The 22,983-nt window shown below is 36.1% G+C and overlaps 1 protein-coding gene across 4 annotated transcripts in view; it reads right to left on the bottom strand.

Annotated features, from left to right (window-relative positions):
- LOC5571895 (1-phosphatidylinositol 4,5-bisphosphate phosphodiesterase) overlaps positions 1-22,983 on the bottom strand; it is a 365,353-nt gene that overhangs the window by 66,336 nt on the left and 276,034 nt on the right. For 2 of the 4 annotated variants that reach the window (XR_002501399.1, XM_021850418.1), the window contains exon 5: positions 21,114-21,193. The exons of the other annotated variants lie outside the window; for them this stretch is intronic. Coding sequence is in view for 1 of the 2 variants with exons in the window: in XM_021850418.1 (XP_021706110.1) it covers positions 21,114-21,193 (80 nt within the window). In the remaining variant the exon portion in view is untranslated. The remainder of the gene's footprint in view (positions 1-21,113; positions 21,194-22,983) is intronic. 4 annotated transcript variants of the gene reach the window in all.

The raw sequence follows: 22,983 nt of genomic DNA, 5'->3' as shown, positions 1-22,983 counted from the left end.
GTATGCGATATGAGTTGTACAAAATATCAGCCTCAAATAAGCACTTTTGAGTTGCTGGTAATTTTTAGAAATTTTAGTTTCCTCCCATACTGCCATAAAATGCACACTTGGTATTCCATTTACTCAATGCCTACTTTTGTCGAATGTTACAAATATGCAGTTATGGGCAGAGCACTTCCTCGATGAAGTTGCCTACATCACGCAACCGGGGGAGATCGTGGCATAGGAGCAGTAGGGAAAGTTTTTTTTTGCAATTTCTCATCGTAATAGTCTGTTTTTTATCACGCCAATCTGTCATGAAACGGCCTACTTTTCAGCACTGAAGTATGCAGTGCGGGAATAGTCATTACGCAACTGAAATCAGTGCTGTAATGATTCATTACGCAACGCGTCCTCATTACGCAGCTGTTTTTTGAGTTTCGTAATGAATCATTACACAACACTTTTTCAGAAATTGTGAAATAATGGTGAATGCATTCCGATATCATTTCTGCTACTCTTAAGTTGACGAAATTGTAAAAAATGTTGTACGTAACTCGTTGCAGAACTCAATTTTTACAGCACTCGTCGTAATTATCATACTCGGCAAGCCTCGTAGTATAAATTTACGACTCGTGCTGTAAAATTCATCATTCTGCAACTTGTTCCGTGAACTTTTATTTTGTGGTTAAGCACGCCTAACGTGATTCCCGCACCATTTATCGTTTTATTAAAAATGTCATCAATTTTTGCACATGAAATAAAAAGCTATAAACTAAAAAAAAATTGGATATTTTTTCGTGCACAGTCCTTACGAAGAAACCCAACGGGTGACGACAAACAGCCACCCGAGACCGGGAGGAAATGGTTTGCATTGGGTCAGGACAGGGCAGGGCAGCAGCTCAAGAGGAGTTTCCTTGTTATTCAATATGAAATCCATTTCGAATTGACTCCTGTGTGCCGTTTCGAATGAGTTGATCGCACCATGCCACCATTTCCCAAGAGGTGGTTTCTGGGTATCGATAGAGCTATGCAATGCAATGGAAGAGAAAAGCACTTGTTTGCAAGGAAACAAAGTGATAAATAGTTCATGAATTGAGATGCAGCCATCAACGGGGGTTCGGTCCAAGTAGTCTTTGTCGTCAATGGTGACGTGACAGCAACAAACAGCTTCTCGATTGAGCGTTGATTACACTCGATATAGGAGTGGGGATGAGTGACGAACACGTGCCGGTTTTGAAAAAAGGTGGCAATTACCGAACAGGAAATCTTGGAAAGGAATAGTTACGGAAACGAAGGGAAAGCCCCCGGCGACACGGTTGAGCTTTCCGTAAGTTCAGTGATTGGAATCTGTTAAGAGCTACAAATTACACTAGAAGCAGTGGAAGCAATCCAGGTGTTGCTGTAAATTTCGACATCGTTCAAATAATAATAGTTAATTCATAGCTACAGATCGACGCAATTTACATTTTCTTCATAAAACTTGTACTTGACATAAGGGAGAATATAACAGGGGATTCGTGCGATCGCAGTAGGCGCTGTTAGCAGATATAAGAAAAGATGGCTCCATTGTGTTTATGTTTATGGCAGAGGAGGCAACTCAGTACTGGAATGAACATCATTAATCAAGTTTCTAATGGCAGATTGATCATCTTACTAGTATAGTAGAAACGTTTACTGTTCCCTTGGAATGTTCTCATACATGGGATTATGCAATAGGTCATGAATTACTACTTACGGCATTTGAACAGAATGACAGAATGTCGACTCTGATGAAATGTCAGTTGTTTGCAATAGTTCACATACGACGTGTATGGACAACGAATAGTATGGATAAAGCTCTGATTCAAACCGCGTTGCTATACTGTAAGCATGACTTGGAGATGTTAACGTCTAGTTAGAAGTGCACATAGGGTTGTCGCAAACTAATCGATTATTTCGATTAATCGATTAATTGACTCACTAATCGATTAATTTTTTATCGATACCTGGCTCACTCAATAATCGAGATAATCGATTAATTAACGTTGATTATTTGACATTTTTTCCAAAAAAAAAAAAAATGTCCAATTCAAACTACGGTGATGTTTTCCTGTATAACACTGTGTTGTGTATAAAGCTAAGTATGCTGTTTCGCTCAAGAAAAGTAAAAAAAAAATCTTTACTGAATGGGTCAAAAATTTCCTACTGAGAGGCCCATTCGAAATGACATTTCTTCTCAACTGCGTACTGCGATCAGAGAAATGTGATTTCCTGGACCATTTCTGGGAAGAAATTCTCCACGCTTCGATATAGGCGGTTCCTTTTCTTGTCAGTAGCAAACCAAACCAACAAAATTTATCGCACAGGCAATCAAAAAACCACGAATATGTTCATAGATCTAGCAGTTTTTTTTAATTCTTTATAAGTATCATTCCATACATTACATTCAATTCTTATATCTAGGTGTTCTGTGTTATTAGACAACACTGTCATCCTAATTTGGTAAAACAAATTAAAGTCTTTATTAACATTTTGTTAACAACATATTACATTTTATTTGCCGTAGCAGTTCATATTTTTTACAGGTGAGTTGATTTCACCTGATTATAAGAGAAAAAGAATACGTTTTCAATTTACTTAACCTAACTTAACCTAACAATATAACGCATGAATCGTGGCAATAGAAGATTGTAACTACTTGTACTATACCAGGGAGGAAGCTTCAGAATCATTTTCAAAATTTTATTTTGAGTTCTCTGCAGAGCTTTCTTCCTGGTATTACAACAGCTAGTCCATATTGGTACAGCATACAGCATGGCTGGCCTGAAAATTTGTTTGAATATGAAAAGCTTGTTCTTATGCCAAAGTTTTGATTTTCTATTAATAAAGGGATAGAGACATTTTACATAAGGTACAGTGGGGGAAGTGTAGCAGTGGGGTAAGTGGATCACTTGTCCATATTAAGCATAAATACTTGAATATGTTGAATGTTTTTGCACCATTGCTTCGTTTTAGGTTATATTCTTACATCCACACTAATACTATTGCAAAACTGGTACTACACGTACACTAACACAAACAAACTTATTAGCTGCAAAAATCAAATAATTTCAAAATTGTTTTCTATCATTCAAAAATCCATTGCATAACTGTCTAAAATCGAATACTATTAGTTTTTTCAACACATGGTGAGCATTTCAGTTCTAATTGAATGAATCACAATGAAAAATATGTGGTTTTAAAAAATAAATACTGATATATTGCACATGGTACACTTCCCCCTACTTTTTAATGGTATGGGGTAAGTGGATCAAGCATTGTTATCGCATATTACCAGAATGCTAATGCGAATTTGAATTAGTTCAATTATCCTCAAATGTTGTTTTCCTTAATTTTTTTTTCATTCCCAGCTTAAATTTGTCAAAGTTTCATAGAAAATTTGAATTAATCCACCTAAAAGTATTTTGAATCTTTCTTTCTGGTATGAAAAATATTAAAGAATAAATATTGCAAAATTCAAACAAAACTTTTCGTGGATTATCTGAGCCGAATTGTGAGGGAGCAAAATAAACAAATTTTACAATTTAAAGCATATTATCGTACCTTATTTGACGATATAAATTGTTCTATACAGATGATACAATTATATTCATGAATGGAATAAACAGATTTCAGTTTGTTAAACAAAAGTAAATGTTAATAATATTTTTAAACTACGAGTGTTTTTCGAAAACATCATTAGGAATAATCTTATAATACCTTTGTTTACCTTATGAGAATAAAACAGATGGATTTTCTCCAAATTATTCTAGTTACAATATTTCTTTTAGTGTGAATTAATGTATAAATATTTTTCATAATATTTTGAAAAAATAAAGATACTTTTCAATTTCAAAAGTATCAAAATGTAATATAACTAGCACTAATAACAAGAACGAGAGTAAAAACATTCTTACTATACATAATTACACCTCATTTGTTTTGAGAATAGACTTTTTTATTGGTGATCCACTTACCCCACCATGGTGGGGCAAGTGGATCATTTGGCGTACATTTCCAAGTCCTTCATACTCAATACATAACAATCAGAAAAATCAAAATAATTGACGATTTGCAGTACATTAGTCCCTTATTTGTAATCCACAGAAAAAAATTTGAATTACATTATTAACGTTAGCTGTACATAACAATGAAGTTGACTATTGATTTTTCTGTATCCATTTACCCCACGGTACCTTATTTGTTACATTTGGCTTGAATGTGATTTTTGAAAGTTAAATTCTTATCTAGCATGAGCCCTAGATACTTAACTTCATCTGACCATTTTATTGGAACCCTTCTCATCGTGACAACATGTCTAGTTGAAGGTTTCACTAGGTGACAGTATTCCAGAAATGGTCTTACATATGTAATATATGAGACCAATTCTAGAATACTTTTACCTAGTATTTATTTATTTTGATATTCTCTGTGCATTAACTCCAAATTGTCGTTTTCCAAGACCATCTGTGCGAGAATTGTTTTCGATAAATACGGTCCTATAGTCCTATACTGCCGTGAATCGCAAGGCAGTCCCATCTGCATTTGTGTCCAATTTTAGTTTATACAAGTTTTCAACATATATTCCTATGATCTTTCAGCTACACTAACGAGACTACATAATTTGTTCGGTAAAAATTGTAAAAAAAACAACAAGTCGAATTCTTCCATAAAGAAATGTAACCTCATTACAGTGCCACAGCAAGCTTTGTAACGCGTTTTACAAAAAATAACGGTGTTTTGATCATCTTAATATTTATCTCAAAAGGTATCAGAATGGTAAACAAAATGTGAATGTTTCATTGATATCCAAACATGTTTCAATCTCCTAAAAAGAGATAGTTCTGATATTCCCTTACTTAAGAAAACGAACATATACATGCTGAAAAAATCTTTCAGTGACCTCGGCGAGCGGCGCTACAAAGCTTTTAACCGCTCTCAAAAATTAATTTCTTAACCGAATTTAGTTTTTTTTTCGCTCTAATGAAATGGTATGAGACCCTAGAATGGAGTTCTGAACAGTTTTTGTAAAATTGATCATGCTGCACACAAGGAAGTGGTAGGGGGATTAGGGGCATAATGAACATACGGGGCGAAATGGACACCCTCTCAATATCTGATAATACACATATTTCATCAAAAGTTCATTCACTGCATGAAATCTGTAATGCATTTGAATTGCTTGACGGTAAAAAATTTTATTTTTTGCTTCAGTTGTTCTTTAAAATTTGACTTAAAATTTTTCTCAGTTTCAAATTGACATATAAGCAAGACCGTGGAAGAATCTAATTTTTGAGCAAAGTAACGAACCCAGAAAGGTTCTTTTTAGCTATTATGATTGAGGGAGAGTCCTTTTGCATATCGGAATGATTGACAGTCATTGAATATGTTGGAATAACTAAATTTCATACAGGTGTTCATTTCGCCCCGATACCTTTTTACCAGCCTTGTTTTCGACCCAATTTTCTATCTCGCTTTTCTGATATATGATACGATTTTTATTACTATGAATGAATGTGGCACGTCGTACTAACATCAAACTTGAAAACTAGCCGGGGGTAAATTAAAAACATTGCCATTTAAGGGTCTAAAAACGAACATTTGCTTAACGTGTCCATTATGCCCCTAATTCCCCTATACACCTATGGTCAGAATTTTATAAGCGTGTATGACTCACAAAAGTAAAAAAAAAGTAAAACCTACGATCAATAACTAGGATCATAGAATCGGTACAGATATGGCTACAGAAATTTCTCCAGAATTTTAACAAATATTGCATGAAAAATTTCCAGAGTGATTCTCCCGTCAATTTATCCAGAAATTCCTAGATTTATAAACTTGTATGGATTTTTCCACAGATAAATCCAAAAATTGCTCCAGGAATCACACTGCAAAGATTTTTCCATACAGATCTCTATGCATATTTATAGCTGTGTAATCCATGTAGATGTCTCTAGAAATTCAACATGAAGCTCAAATATGAGATTCCTTCATATTTTTCAGGGATTGCTTCAAAGATTCCTTAATGGATTCCTTCCTAAATTATTTCGGTCCAGGCATTTCTTCAAAGGATTCTTGGAATTTATCCAGGAAGTTGGTAGAGATTGACTCGAATTTCATTTCAAGACTCCTCCAGGCATTTTCCAAAAAGAAAAGAAAAAATACTGTCGAATCAATCTATAGCAATTCCCAAAAACATTCCAAAATATATCTCTATCACTTCCATCTAGGATTCCTATGGAACGCACTACAAGAAAACCCTCATGAAACCGTACACGACGTCCTCTATGTGCACCTGAAGTATTTGTCCCAAGAATCCTTACAAAAAATCATCTAAGTCGTCCACAGATTCCTCCTGATTTTTTCTAGGAATTGTTCAAGGGATTCCCCCAAAAAATCCTATTAGGATTCCTGCGAGAAATACTCCAGAAATTCCTCCAGACGTTACAAAGAGATTTCTTCTACGTTTCAACCAGGGTATCTAATAAAAACTTTTCCTCGGATTTGTTGGAGAAATTTTTGGAGTATTTCCTGAAAGATTTACAGGAAACATTCTGGAGGAAATATCTGAAAAAAAAAACCCAGAAGAAATAACTGGAGAAATTCCTAAGGAAAAAAAAACTGTCAATTCCAGGAGGAGTTTTCAGACGTATCAATGTAATGTATGAGTTTTTACAGGCATTCTTCAAAGAATTTCAGGAATAATACTTGTTGTTTTACTAAAGAAACCGTGGAGGGAATTTCAGGATGAATTTATTGAGGAATTATCGATAGATTTCAAGGAAATCTTGTAAGGACAAAGAAGGGATTCCTGAAATAAAAAAATAAAAAAACATGAGGAAATTCTAGCCGATTTTAGGAGAAATGACTGTAAAAAACAGGTAGAATCCCTTGAAAAAAATCTGGAACAATCCCTAGAATAAGACGTAGAGGAATCAATGGATAAATTTATAAAGGAAAATCCTACGAATTTCTTGAAAGAATACTCAAAGAGATTTTTTTAAACTTTTGAAAAAATTCCTGAAGGAACTCTTGATAGAACCACAAGAAAATGTTTTGGAGGAGCCAAGTGATATTTTTTGAAGCAATGGTTAGAGAAATCCCTAAACAAATTTCTAAAAGAAATTTTAAAGGAATCCCTAGAGGAATTTCAAACAAAATACTTGCAGCCATCTCTGAAGAAATTTCATAAGGAGACCCATCAGCGATCCCTGAGAGTTCTACTAGAGCCATTTATAAAGTAATCCTTGGGTGAATTATTTAAATACTTGCAGGAATTTTTAGAGAAATCCCAAAAGAAATTCATAGTAAAATCCGAAGAAGAAAAACTGCAGTATCAAAAAAGAAACGACTCGAATAATTCCAAGCATAATTCTTAACCCCTCTACCGGCAGCTTTTTCTTATCACCACAAAACAATATTCAAGTTGCGATAACTTTTTTGATTCTCCAATTTTCACAAGGTCTCAAAAAACTTTTCTATTTTTGGATTTTGTGTCGGTATTGACCATTGGTCATCTAGTTTTGAATATATTCCGGTTTCCTTGGGGTACCGACATTTCTCATTTAAATTTTCTTAGGCCGCCATTTTGTTTTCGTTTTTATTTATCAAAAAAATAAATAAATATGCGAGCTTTACAATGTCAGGTAATAAGGAGCTTCACTGAGTTTCCTTCGGGAAGTGCAAAAACTACAATAAGATGTTTTTTTAAGTTTTTAAGATCTTGTCACGGTTGGAGTTGCACCAAAAACATAAAAGCTTATTACTCAAAAAACGGTTGCAACGTTTTGTTTCATTTTTTCACAACAGACTCTCGTCAACGTATAGTTTTAAAAGCCAATAACCGAACATGAGCAAAATCTGCAACTTGAAATATTAACATGAGTCATTGGCTACGCGTCGGTCCCCCAAAGAATTTTGGAATATCTCCGGATCCAGATGACCAATGATCAAAACCAATACAGATTATTAAAATAAACGAGTTTTTTGAGAACTTGTGGTGGTGCAAATATATTGAGAAACAAAACAAGTTATAGCGATTTCAATATTTCTTCATGGCAAAACATTGAAGCTGCTCCTGACACAAAATGCCTAGGGGAATCTTTGGCAGACATTTTGAAAAAAAAAATCGCTAAGGAAATAACTGAAAAAAATTCTGAGAATTTCTGAATCAAACTCTGAAATAATTCCCTAAAATATTTCTAAAATAAATTTCTTGAAGTATTCATGAAGGCATCTCTGGAGGGGTTTCATGAGACTCTTTTTGCTGGAGAAATATCATGAGAATTTCTAGAGAACTCCCTGAAAAGATTCTTGTGAGATTTTTTTCTAGGGAATTCCGTGAGGAATCTGTAGAGAAATTCTGGGAGAAATTACTGTAAAAAATGCTGATGGAGCCTGAAATATCTGGAACATCGTTTCCCAAACTTATTTTTCACGACCCCCCGGCCAGTCAGCGCCACGTTTTGTCTGAACTATCGAGTGCGAGCTGACGAGACCTTGGGGGTCGCGAAACCAAAGTATGGGAAACTATGATCTGAAACAAATCCTTGTAGAATGCATGGAAAAATCTTTGAAAGCGTTCTTGAAATAATTTAGAAGTATGTTTTGGAGGAATATTTGGAAGCATGAATGATGGTGAAATTATGGGGGAAATCCCTAAAAAAAATCCTGTCGGTAATATCCCTGGTGGAATTCCTAAAAGAGGGTCTGGTAGAATTCGTACTGTAATTGTTTCAAAGCCAATGGCCATTTTCCCCCTCAATGCTTGATGTGAAATTTTTATTTAATACATAACCTTAACAAAGGATCAACAAAAAATATCCGGGTTTCCTGAGGAAAAGGGGAAATATCCAAGTCTTACTCTAAGAATTCTGCCAGTAGTTTCCATTTATATTCTCCCCTATTTTTTATCAAAATCTTTTAAATGAATTCTTAAACGATTAAATTCTAGAAATTTCTCCAACATTTCCTTAGGGAAGATTTCTCTTGCAGTTTTGCCTGAACATTTTCATGGGTCAAAAGTCTTTCAAAAGTATCAAGAAGTTTATTTTTAAACTACCCTCAAGCTATCATTTCCCGTGCATTTAAAAAAATCTGCACTTCAAAAAAAAATAACCCAATAATTTCCAAGCCTAGTACACGACACTGAAGACGGCCTTACAGTTGAGGTGGAAATACGCGTATCTGTCAAAGGGTACAAACGCTATTCGAATTAAATGGTATATTACTAAATTCAGTTTTTCATATACTAATACTTTCTGAAAAACATCCGAAAAGTAACATTTATGGTAATGTCACGAATAAAGCAAAAAAAAAAAATCAAAATACTCTTAACGAAATTCTTGGTCAGATTTTATGATAAATCGATCTCTTCTTCTTTTTCTTCTTCTTCTTCTTCTTCTTCTTCTTATGAATCGATCTTATATCCCCTGTTTCCTGTTAAGGTGAAACAGTTTGGAATCAACTTCTAAGATTGTACTAAAACTTTAAAGGCACAAATCTCGCGAAGAAAGCATCCCACAACAGTGCACTTTTTATTTTGGCTTTGTGCACTAGCAGAAAGCTTAAAATAAGAAGATCAGGAACGTTTGCCAACTATTTCTCCAGTTTTGTGCATTTGAAAACGTGAGTAGGGTGAGAAGTCGGCCATTGTGCCGGCCATCTTTGGATTCCGAGATGTTTCACCTTAAGTATCTCTTTGTTTTCTTAACTTTTGTTTGGTTTCTTATTGCTTTTTTTTCTAGTGTCGGTTTGGTGTCTTTTTTCAGGAAAGAACTATAAAGTTCCTGTACTATACTGCCCATAACTGCAGATTTATTACATTCGACAAAAGTAGGCATTGAATAAATTGAACACCAAATGTGGATTTTATGGTAGTATGGGAAGAAAGTAAAATTTCTAAAAATTACTCAAAACTGCTTACTTGAGATTGACATTTTCTACAGACAATATTGAATATGGGGAGAATGGTCTGAAAATAATTTCATTGCTATAACATTACGAGGCTCATGTATAATTTCAATGTGACTGCTGTGCGGTTACAATTGGGAATGTGACAAAACAAATTGGTATTTTTTTTTCAATTTTCTAGAACATTACAAATTTCAGTAAGTTGATCGAAAGTGTTTATCGTTTGATGAATTTCCACGGTATTAACTCGAAATTGTCAATAATGTCGAATGTGAAAAATATGCAGTTATGGGCAGTATATCAGTCCTAGTCAAGAGTTGACATGAGAGCGGATCAACGGATTTGTATTTTTTTTACTGATGCATTTGTCCAGGACTCAGACTCATGCGAGGGGAAATTGTGTGTTATAATTTGTAGAATAAACGCCCATAAACGTGCAATATGCTGGGATAGCTAGGTTATGATGTAAGAAAATCAAACGCGTAGATTAATAGTAAAAATTCTATTAATCTTTACCGTTCTCCTCCCTGCAGAAATGTGAAAAAAAAAATCAAAGGTAGAAAACTCTAAAGTAACCTAAACAGAGCTTACTTGAGAAAATTGAATTTCAATATTAAGATATTGGATATTAAAAATTCTTGAAAAATGAATTTCAAAATATCCTTAGAATTTTGTAACAATTCCGTAAACATTTTTCATTATTCTGATAAATACGAATTGTTTTACAAATTCTTTAAGTTATTCCCTACAATTTACCATGAATCAAAATATCACAAATTTCAATGGAAATTGGATCCAATTATTCTCTAGGAATAAGGGAAGCAAAACAGACATTTTCTACAAAGCTCGATCATGTATGTTCTGCATAAATGGGTCAGTTCCATGTGTTTTTATTTTCATTTTCGTACTGGAAATCATGAAAAAATGGGACAGGAAAGGATAAGCTTCAGAATTATAAAAGTAGGCCATTGGTTCAACGAAACTGTATACTAATAACATACTTAAATTCATCTTGATTTAAAAAAAATAACTTAAAGAAACAATTTTCTAAGCCACGAACCTCAGCTTCATGCTTCGAAAATTTAATATGTTCTATTAAATTTTGGAATAATTTCATCGTGCACATCGATCCGAAATTACAAGGATTTATCTATTGTGAGCAATTTTCAAAACCTTTTTTCAATTGAATTTCTGGCAAGTTGAAACGGCTGGGGTTACATGAAATGTAAAATTTCGTAATAATTTAAAATTTTAAAATATTGTGCTAACAAATGAAACCAACTTTAAGGAACAAAAAACCTGCTAACACTTATTGTCATCATGTTTAAAACTTAGTATTTCATTTTGCCCCACCCGTTTTAGCTTACTCCGGTGTATCTTATAGCAGTAAGAACTCATATTTACCGAAAAAATGACGATTAATTCGATTAATCAAAAAATACTAGTCGATTAATCGTTATCGATAATCGGCATTCTTGGACTGTAATCGATTACCAAGTAATCGTTTAATTGAGATTTTGCGACAACCCTTAGTGCACACTTAGATTTATTTCACGAGCTCGGCTGTGCGAATCTCGGTTTCCCGATTTTAACCGAGACTCAGCTAACAAAATGTCCGGTTGCTTAGCAACGAAGCACGATTTACTGATACTCGGCTTTTATTTGCTGAGATCCCAGGAAATTTGTTTGCCGACCACTCGGCTGTGCGGATCTCGGTTAAAATTAGCCGAGATTCGGCATTCTGAATATGCAACGCTAATTTATAAAGAACTGATAGCTTTTAACATTTTCCTTAAATGTTGTATTAAATTGTTATTATGTTGATTAATTTATCGCGATGCGTTCATTGAAGCATGTAAATGTTCGAAAAGAAATCGAATTGTGGTCAAAATTCAAAATATGATACAAAGCAGCGAAATATGATACAATTGCCTTCCCGGTTCGTGATTATGGGGAAAAATCGAAAATTCAAAAATTGAGTATCAATGAAACCACCTTCTTTACCATGAAGATGGCAGCTGCCGCTTATATTCAAACGTATGATTGAAGAATTCTAGTACCATTGAGCACAAAACTTTAACATAATGCCTTACTGAACCGTCTCGTCGTGGAAGTCATCTGTAATGCAGCACACAGACGACTCAGACCGTTTGACCAACATTGACCGTATGTGTTGCTGCTTGACGAACCAATTTGGCAGTTTGCCAAACATGTTTGACGGTTGGCGAATAGGTCGGCCAGAACCAAACGAGTTTGATTTAAGGTGAAGATGAATCGAAGCCAAACTTAAAATTTTCAAAAGCACGAATCTGGAGAACTAGACATCTATTTGAACTGAAAACTTAATCGATTGGTCGCTAACTGGTGGTTAGCTTTACGTTTTCAGCTCCGTTAGATTACGTTTTCAGCTCAAACGGATGTTTGGTTCTCCAGATTTGTGCTCTTGAAAATTCGAGGGATTGCTATAAAAGTTCTTCCAGGGATTCCGTAAGAAGAATATCAAAAATTTCCATCAGAAGTTCTTGTAAAAATTACATCTGGAATTCCATTAAAAGTTCCTCCAAGGATTCCATCAGGTGTTCTTCTAGGGATTGAATTCCAGCAATAAAGATTCTATCATGAATTCCAAAAAGGATTCTATTTGCAGCCCCTTTTGGGATTTCATGGGAAATTCCTCTAGCGATTCCATCAAGAGTTCTTCAGGGAATTTCATCAGAAGATCTTCTTGAGTTCCGTCAGGCATTACATCTGAAATTCGTACAGGGATTCCATCACGAGTTCCTTCAGAGATCCCACCTGAAATTCATCCAGGGGATTCAATCAAGAGTTCTTCTAGGGATTTAACCAGTGTTCCCAGAGATTCCGCCTAGAGTCCCTCCAGGGATTCTGTCAGAGGTTCCTCTAGGGATTCCATCAGGAGTTTTTCTAAGGATTTTATCAGCAGTTCCTCCAATAATTCCATCAGGATTTCCAACAGGAATATCTTTAGCCATTCCTTCAAGAGTTCCTCCAGGGATTCTATGAGGAGTTCCTCCTGGGATTCCATCAAGAGTTCTTTCAGAGGTTCGACCTGGACTTCCTCCAGAGTTCCATCAGGAGTCTTATCAGGAATTCCTGCAGGGATTCCATTAAGTGTTCCATCAGGTTTTCTTCCAGGAATTTCATCAGGATTTCCTATGGGAATTCCATCAGGAGTTCCTCTAGAGATTTCATCAGAAGTTTCTTAAGCGATCCTACCTGAAATTCTTCCAGGGATTACATAAAAAATTCTTTTAGGGATTACATCAGAAATTCTTCTGGGGATTACATCAAGAGTTCTTTTAAGGATTTCATCAGAAGTTTCTCCAAGAATTCCATTAGGAGTTCCTTTAAAGATTCCGCCTTGAATTTCTCCTGGGATTCTATCAAAGTTTTTCTAGGGATTTCATGAGAAGATTCTCTAAGTCTTTCAATAGGAGTTTTTTTTAGAGATTTCACCAGGATTTCCTATAGATATTCAATTCGAAATTCCTCCAGGGACTCCATGAGGAGTTCCTGCATGGATTCCATCTGAAATTCCTTCAGGAGATTCTTCTCAAGGGATTTCACCAGGAGTGTTTTCAGAGATTCCGTCTAGCATTCTTCCAGGGATTCTATCAGAAGTTCCTCTAGGGATTCCATCAGGAGTTCTTCTAGGGATTTTATCAGAAGTTCCTCCAATGACTCCATCAAAAATATCTTTAAGAATTCCTCCAAGAGTTCCATCAAGAGTTCTTTCAAAGGGTTCCACCTGGAATTTCTCCAGAGATTATATCAAGAGTTCCTCCAGGGATTCCATCACGAATCTTATCAGAAATTCCTGCAGTTCATAAAATTTCATCAGGAGTTTCTTCAGAGATTCCACTTGGAACTCCGCCAGAAATTACATAAGCAATTCTACTTGGGATTCCATGGAGTTTGGGGATTTCATCAGAAGTTTATCCAAGAATTCCATTAGGAATTTTCTTTAGAGATTCTACCTGGAATTCCTTCAGAGATTCCATAAGGAGTTTATCTAAGTCTTTCAACAGAAGTTTTTTTAGAGATTTCAACAGGAGTTCCTCTAGAGAATCAATTCGGAAATCCTCCAGGCACTCCAATAGATGTTCCTCCAGAGATTCCATCTGAAATTCCTCCAGGGATTCCATCAGTTCCATCCAGGAACTCCTGGATTCCACATGAAATTTTTTCAGGGGATACTATCAGTTGTTCCTCTAGGGATTCCATCAGGAGTTCTTCTAGGGATTTGATCGAGAGTTCCTCCAAAGATTCCATCAGGAATATCTTTAGGAATTTACCCAAAGATTCCATCAAGAGTTACTCCGGGGATTCCATCAGAAGTTCCTACAGGAATTCCATCAGGAGTTCTTCTGGAGATTTCTTCAGGAGTTCCTCCAGAGATTCAATCAAAAGTTCTTGCAGAAGTGCCACCTGGAATTCCTCTACAGTCCTGATATAGACTTCCTCCAGGGATTTCATCAGGATTTCCTGTAGGAATTCCATCAGGAGCCTCCTTCAGAGATTCCATCTGGAACTCCTTCTGGGATTACATCAGAGTTTCTTCTAGGTCTTCTGGGGATTAAATCAGGATTTTTTAGAGATTTCATCAGGAGTTCCTTCAGGGATTTTATTAGCAGCTCCTTTAGATATTCCTCTTGGAATTCCTGCAGGGATTCTATCAAAAGTTTCTCTATTTGGAATTACTCCTTTTTCCATTAAGAATTCCTTCAAGAATAGCTTCAGGGATTCCGTGAGAAGTTCCTTTATAGATTCCACCTGGAATTCCTTCAGGGATCATATCAAAAGTTCTACTAGGGATCACATCAGGACTTCTTCTGGGGAATACATCATGAGTTCTTTTAGGAATTTCATCAGGTTTTGTTTCAGGGATTTCATTGACAGTTATTTTTGATATTCCAACTGAAATTCCTTTAGGGATTATATCGAAAGTTCCTCCAGGGATTCTATCAGGAGTTTCAAAAGGTTTTTTTTCCTATCTTTATTAACGAGATTTTTAGCCCTGGGCTAGTTCACCTCGGGACCAACGGCTTTACTTCCTTTCCGAAGGAAATCGTCACTGAAATTTTTAGTGACTATCTCGGGGATGGGATTCGATCCCAGGTCCTCAGCGTGAGAGGCGTTTGTTCGAACCACTACACCAGGTCCGTCCCCAGTTTCAAAAGGGATTCCATGAGGAATACCTTTAGGGCTTCCATAAAAGTTCCTCTGTGGATTTCTTCAGGAGTTCCTCCATGGATTTTTTTAAGAGTTCCTTCAGAGATTCCACCTGGAATTCCTCCAAGGGTTACATCAGGATTTCCTCAAGGAATTACATCAGGAGTTCCTTCAGGGATTCCATCAGGAGTTTCTCTAGAGATTCCATCAGAAGTTCCTTCAGAGATTGCACTTGGAATTCCTTCAGGATTTATATCAGGATTTCCTCAAGGAAATGCATCTGGGGTTTTAAGGGATTTCATGAGGAGTTCCTTCTCGGATTCCATCAGAAATTCCCTCTCAGGAGTCTTACCAGGAATTCTTCCAGAAATTTCAGGAATCCTGATGGAATTCTTGATAGAATCTCTATTAGGATTTCATCAGGAGTTTCTCTAGAGATTACGTAATAAGTTCCTTCTGAGATTCCACCTGGAACTCCTCCATATCACATCAGAAGTTTTTTTAGAGATTACATCAGGAGTTTCTCCGATGATTCCATCAGAATTTCCTTCAAGAATATCTCTAGAAATTCCTCCAAGGATTTCATTAGGAGATCTTTCAGGGATTCCATTAAGTGTTCCTTTAGAGACTCTCCCTGGAATTCCTCAAGGATTTCTTCTAGGGATATCATAAGGAGTTCCTCTAGGGATTTCATCAGGAGTTCCATTAGGAATCTTATCAGGAATGTCTCTAGGGATTACAACAGGAATTCCTCTAGAGATTCCATCAGAAGCTTCAGAGATTTCACTTGGAATTGCTCCTGAGATTATAACAAGAGTTCCTCAAGGAAATGCATAAAAGTTTCTTTTGGGGATTTCATAAGGAATTGCTCCACAGATTCCATCAGGAATTCCTCCAGGAATCTTATTGAGAATTCCTCCAGAAATTTTAATAGGAGATCCTTTAGGGGGACGGACCTGGTGTAGTGGTTAGAACACACGCCTCTCACGCCGAGGACCTGGGATCGAATCCCACCCCCGAGATAGTCACTTATGACAAAAAGGTTATAGTGACGACTTCCTTCGGAAGGGAAGTAAAGCCGTTGGTCCCGAGATGAACTAGCCCAGGGCTAAAAATCTCGTTAATAAAGATAAAAAAAAAAAGATCTTTTAGGGAATCATCATCAGAAGTTCCTCCAGAGATTCTACCTGGAATTCTTACAGGAGCTACTTCACAAGTTCCAGATTACTCCCGTATTTTTTTCAAGGAAATGATCTCTCCAGGGATTCTTATGGGTTATCAGGAATTTCTCCAGCAATATTACCAGAAATTTCTTATTACGATTTCATCAGTAATTTGGGAATCCACCAATTTATCCTCCAGTGACTCTATCAGGAGTTTCTCCTGGGATTCAAAAAAGGAATTACTTTAGGGATTCCTCCAAGAATTCTTTCAGTAATTCTACCAGGAATTACTTCCAGAATTTCATTAGGATTTTCTCCTAGGATTCCAACTGAAAATCCCTTACATATATCCTCAGGAGATTTTCCCGAGGATTCCACCAGAGATGGATTTCGTCTGGAATTCGCCCAGGTAATTCTCCAGGATTTTTGCTAGGAAAACTTCCAAGGATTTCAGCTGATATTCTCATGAGGATTCCACTCGAAGTTCTTTCAGAAACTTCACCAATACTTTTCCGGTGATTTTTGCGGAAATCCAAAAAATCCTCCAGAGGTTCTTTCAAAACATTCTGGATAAAATCCTCCAAGGATTCAGCTAAGATGTTCTCCAAGGATCCCATAGCAAATTTCTCAAAGGAATTTACTACAATTTTCAATAAAGATTCCACCAGTTATTCCTTTAGAAATTTCACCAGTTTCTCTAATTATTTCACCAGTAATTTTTCGGGAAAGAAGTTTTTTTTAAGGGAATTTATCCAAAAGTTCTTCTAGGGTTAACTCTGGAAATATCACCATAGTTTCGCCAGAATTCCCATAAGAAAAACTTACCAGAGTTTCGTCAGAGGCATTACCAGAAAATACTTCAAAGATTTGACTAGGATTTCTCTGCTCAATTTTTTTTCAGTGTTATCAATAATTCCGCCAGGGAATCAACCAACAAATTTCCTAATAGCAAACAAGATTTTTTTTTTATGAAAAACCATCAATATTTCCGCGAGAGAATCTACCAGGAATGAGTCGAAGTATTGAACTAGAAATTTTTGTTTTCTCTACTCCAAGTATTCCATCAGGAAGCTTCTACAAAACTCCAAAAGATTAGTCATCCAGGGATTCCACTGATATTTACTAAGAGGATTAACCCTTTAATACCCAACCCCGCCTTTAGACGGGGTATACTTTGGAATTTTGTGTATTTTTTCGTAGCTCGAAAATCAAAATGATTTTATTTTTGGTTTAAACCTCTACTCATAACACGCATATAAGATAAGTTTTTTATGACTTTTTAAACTTTTTTGTATTTTTGAAAATTGTTTGAAAAATTGTATTCTTATATAACCTACAAATGCCTGGGGTTCATTTAACGTGTAATATAAAAAATCGTACCTTTTATATTTTTCTACGATCAACCTATCATAGAAGAAGAGCTTGGTGGTATTAAAATGATTTCAAACCTGTTTTTCCGTTAATTACACGGAAAATAAAAAAATCCCAGGAAAAAAATTAATTTATTTATATTTTTTAATTAAATATTTTTTAAAGTATTGTGAAAACTTGAATTTTTATTATTGCCAAAAATCAGTAACTAGAAGAGGCTTCAAGAAAAAATGAAAAAGGATTGGGATGTTCAAAAATAAAAATTATAAAAATCAAAAACCAAAATTCATAGATTTGCGAATAAAAATAAATGATTGCCCAAAACGTGTTTAGAACGATTTTAGATAACTAAAAATGATATTTAGATTGAAAATAAAAATTTGGGTATTAGAGGGTTAAACAGAGAATTTCTCTCAATGCCTTGAATCCCCTTAGTAATCTGGAAGATTTTTCTGAAAATTATTGAGAAATCCTTAGAGGAATCACCAAACAAATCATTGGAGAAATGCCCAGAGAATTCCATGGAGAAATTCCTAAACATAACTGTGGAAGAATTTTGAAACAATCCCTGAAGGAATTCTAAAAGGATTCTGTAAGTTAATTCTTGACAGATTCCTCCAGATTCTGCAAGAAATACTCGGAAAAATTGATGCATTAATTCCGTTAGGAATCCTCAGAGGAATTACTTGAAGTAAATTCTTGGAGCAATTCCTGTAGAAATCCCAGGTCGATTGCCTCGTAGGGTCCCTTCAGGGATACCAGGAAGAATCTTCAAAGGAAACATTATAAAAGATTTCATTGTAGATTCCCTAAAAGATTCCCCGGAGGATAACCTGAGGGAACTCTCAAAAAATTGCAAGCGGATTCTCTCAAGAAATTCCTGATGGCATCCCGTGCAGGAAGTTTTGGTGAATTATTTTGTAGTATTTCTTGTGTAATCCTCATAGGCTTTGTGGTGGAATCCTGAAGGAATTCTTTGATTAATTCTTGGGGAGATTATGGGTAGAATCACTGTAAGAATTCCTGGAGTAAATCGCTGCATGTATTTCTGTAGGAATTGAGTTGTGTTTGATTCGTTGAATCTATTGCATGCTCCTTTGAGGGCGAGCGACGGAATCCGGATCAATTGTGTCCAGTTCGCGTTTTTTCGGAAGAAATCAAACGAAAACAAAGTGTGCGGGCGAAAAAAAAAAAAGAATCGACGCGTCAGTTGTGTTTGATCCATTGAATCTGTTGCATGCTCCTTTGAGGGCGAGCGACGGAATCCGGATCAATTGAAAAAAAAAACGAAAACAAAGAGGCGGGTGAAAAAAAGGTATCGGTATCGATCATCCGTGTTCACGTACTCATTTAAAATTATATCTTTATCGTTTACCAAAACGAATCCTTTCCCATATCCAAACTCCCAGTGTTTTCTTGTGGAAGTGCAGAGGACTCCTCGGCTTCCATAGAGCAAGTAACACGTCAACATTTCCCTCCGATTCCCAAATTGACCTGCATTCGGACGCAGCCGGTATTGTTTATTATAATTAAGAGAGCACCAATACTTACACATTGAAGATGCTACTGATCCTGAGTTGCATCTGTTGGTTCCCTGTGTAAGTACAGCTGTTCTTGCAATAACGGAGTAGCAACTGCGGGCGGTCAATCATGCTCATGCTCATGCATGTATTTCTGTAGGAATTTTTGAAAGAATTTCTAGAGACAATCGTGAAGGAATCTTTGAAGCAATCCCTGGAAGAATGTTTGGATTAATCGCTGAAGGATTCTCTGGATGAATCTGTGGAGAAGTTCCTTGGAAAATCACTAGTAGAACCACTGGAAGATTTTTGAGGAGCAATTCCTGGTGGAATTTTTGATGGAATATCTGTAGTAATTTCTTGGGAGGGATTTCTTGAGCTACCTCTTTAAGAATTTCTAGAGAAATTCCAGATGGAATCACAGGAAAAGAATCCTGAAAGAATCCGTTTAGGAATTTCTAGAGCTTCACTGGAGGAATTCTTATATGAACATTTGAAAGATTTTTTGTAGAATTCTTGAAGGAAGCATTGGATGAATCACTGAAGAAATCCCTTGAGGTGTTTTTGAATAAATCTCCGAAGAAATTTGTAGAAAAATTACCAGAAAGAATCGCTGAACAAATTCCTGGTACAATGTCTGGAACTCCTGGAGGAATTTAAGTAGGAATCCTAGGAGGAAGCCGTGACAAAAGTCCTGGTGAAATCCGTGAGGGAATTTATGGTAATGAATATCTTGAGAAATCCTTGGACAAGTTTTTCAAAGAATACGTGATGTGATTCCTGGCCATGAGTGATGGGATCCTTGTAACTAACTTCTAGAGGAATTCCTGAAGGAATCTTTAAAGAAATTATTATAGCAATCTCTGGAGGAATTTTTGATGGCAGACTTGGAGTAATCCCTAAAGAATTACTGAAGAAATCACTTTAGGACTTTTTTTTTTTGGATTGATCGTTGAAGGAATCAGTGGAGAAAATCCTGAATAATTTGTTGAAGTTCTTTGAAGGACTCTGCAAGAATGCCAGGATGAATTTCTGAAGGATTTTCTCCGAAGGAATTTCTGGTTGAATATGTGGATAAATTTATAGATGAATTCTTGATAAATTCCTTGTAGAATCCCAGGAAGAATTTCTGGTGAAATTCCTAGTATAACCCATGGATTCTTGAGAAACCTCCAAAGTATAATAACTAGAGGAAACCACTTAAAGATTCTGGATAGAATGTTTGGAGGAATTCCCATAGCCATTTCCATATCGATGACTGTTCAGAATAATCCTCGACAGAGACACCTTATAATTTTACAGTTTTGCCTGAATACTTCGTGCGAATTATAGCTTCATCAATATACATTTATTGCGGTAACGAACTTTGAAAGTTTTGCTTTTCCTAACTACGATTTCTGCCCAAAAATCGTAGAAATAGTGTTGCTGCAACGAACTTTGACGGTCGGTCAAACAAACGGTTGCATCAACATACATCGGATTGACTAACTTGGCGGCGGAGTCAATGTTGGTCCTACCGTCTGAGCTTCTGAGGTCTGCATTGAAAAGCTTTACTTCTTTTATTACAGTGGATAATATCCGTACCATCATAGTAACATAGTAATTAATAAAGATTCTTATTTAAAAACGATTTGCTTCAAAACTTTTGATAATAACGATTAGAATGAGACAAAGGTTAGGAAAAATATCATGGCCTCCTGTGTAACCTTAACAAATAACTTTCTGCGATTCATGACATACTTCGTTGACGAACGGAGAAATTTAAAATATTTTCATACCTATGGAAATGTAATAATAATAACTGCATGCTGGAAAACAACATAAAAAACGCCATGCACATTGCATATTAAAACATCATGCAGAACCGAAAACCGAATGGCCACAACCAAGGTGAATAACCGTACGAAAATCGTGTAGAATCGCAATGAGATGCGCCACGTGATGGAGAACTTACTGCTTCTTGAGGGCAGTCATCGGACACACGTTGTTTGCCTTGCCGTTGTGTGTGATTTTCCTCAGCCCATCAACCCATATCTGCGGAAATGGAACGTAGAGGAAGAGGAACCCGAGGTGGGGGCCAAGAAATAGGAAAACTTTATGAATATCTACAAGCCGAGCTGCGGGATTATGATGTCATTCGTGGAAAACCACCGGAGCCCTGATACTCTGGATGGAGAGACGCATGGTTACTTGCCCTTTGCCGACTGCGGGGAAGATATCTCCCGCATGAACGTGTGTGTTACGGTTATCTTTGGGAAGACAATCGTTCAGCTGAATTAGATAATTTTCCCAGAAGAACCCATATCTGGGAAATTTCCATTTCGACGAAATGACATGACTTCCTGTAAGTTGACAGAGATATCCGGTTACCGTTCGACCCACACTGTCACCATCCATAATCATCCGTAATCATCATCATCATCAGCACCATCAGCAAGCTTGTAGGTAAGGCTTCCCCTTACATTCAATACGTTCTCGGTGGCAAAAGGTTTTGTGACCAAAATGCTTCATAATCAGAAACAGCTACATGATAACAATTTATTTCATGTTCCATTAATAATTGAAATTGCTAGATAAATAGCATCAATGGCACCGACAAAACCAAAGAAAAATGTAATTGAAAGTTCAAAATTATATCATTACATAATAATTTTATAATACAATAGTTGTAAATTCTATAAAAAAAAACACATTTTTTATGGACCTTTGCTTCACAAACTATGAGTATATTTGGTGTTTTTCATGGGTTTTATATTAATGGTGTATTTGAAAATTATTTATCGACACAATTTTCCACTTAACGTTAGAGAGCAAGTGGTTTCACCGGTTTTTAATTTTCTATTGGCATTTTCATGTTTGTTTGGGGCATCAAATAGGCTACCGTTCTCAGCACTGCACTGCTGTGAGGCTACTACACTCCAACCTCTTTTTACGACCGTTTTTTAACCGACGGTTCTTTTTCCGACCACTTTTTTACGACCGAAATTCAGATTAACGACCGTTTTTATAAATGATCATTATCTTAGAAAGTATTCAAAATAGAGGATCATGATGTTCAGCAAAATTGTTCAGTAGTTCAAGAGCTAACATATGGTGGTCATTGAATTGCGGAATTCTGCAACTAGGTGGCGTTAGTGAGCATAGAATTTTTGTTTTGCGGATAGCTCAGGATCCTGGCCACTTAGAAAGATGGCGCACAGTATTTCGATCGGCCGAAATCGTGAACTTAATTCTGTAGCACCTTTAAACGTGATTTTTTCGGAATGGTGTCTTCGGACGAAAATTTTCTAAAAATATAGCGCATATATTGACGGTAAATGTTAGTTCGCAACTTTGCCACGGGCGGCGCTGCGAAAATATTTTTTTTGAAATGACGATCTTTAAATATGATGTCTTCGGCAAAGTTGTAGATAATTCAAATACAAACAACTTTGCCAAAGACACCTAGTGTGTATTCAGCCGCATTTCCAAAATACGGGAGTATTTTATGAACGACCCCCTAAAACTAGTTTTTCTCCGATATTTTGAAAATGCGAAGATTCCGGTAGCAACAATGTTCTACAAAATTATGTAAACAGTCAAAATGAATCATTCTCTAGAAGACACTAGTCTTCTAAAGATCAAGGAAAAGCAGTTATAACCGTTTATGTGCAAAAATCAGTCATTTTTAGGGTCCGTGTATTTATTCGGGTGGCAGCTGGTGGCAGATGAAACCTAGTAGGATTCAAAATACATCATTCGTAGTTGTAAATGTCGATAGTGTCATTAGTATCCACGAGTATCCCTTTTACTTAGAGGAAGTTTCATCAATGACTCTTATTACC

Source organism: Aedes aegypti, chromosome 3 (assembly GCF_002204515.2).
Source record: "Aedes aegypti strain LVP_AGWG chromosome 3, AaegL5.0 Primary Assembly, whole genome shotgun sequence".
NCBI classification, from domain to species: Eukaryota; Metazoa; Arthropoda; class Insecta; order Diptera; family Culicidae; genus Aedes; species Aedes aegypti.
This window is presented reverse-complemented; position numbering and strand designations above follow the sequence as displayed.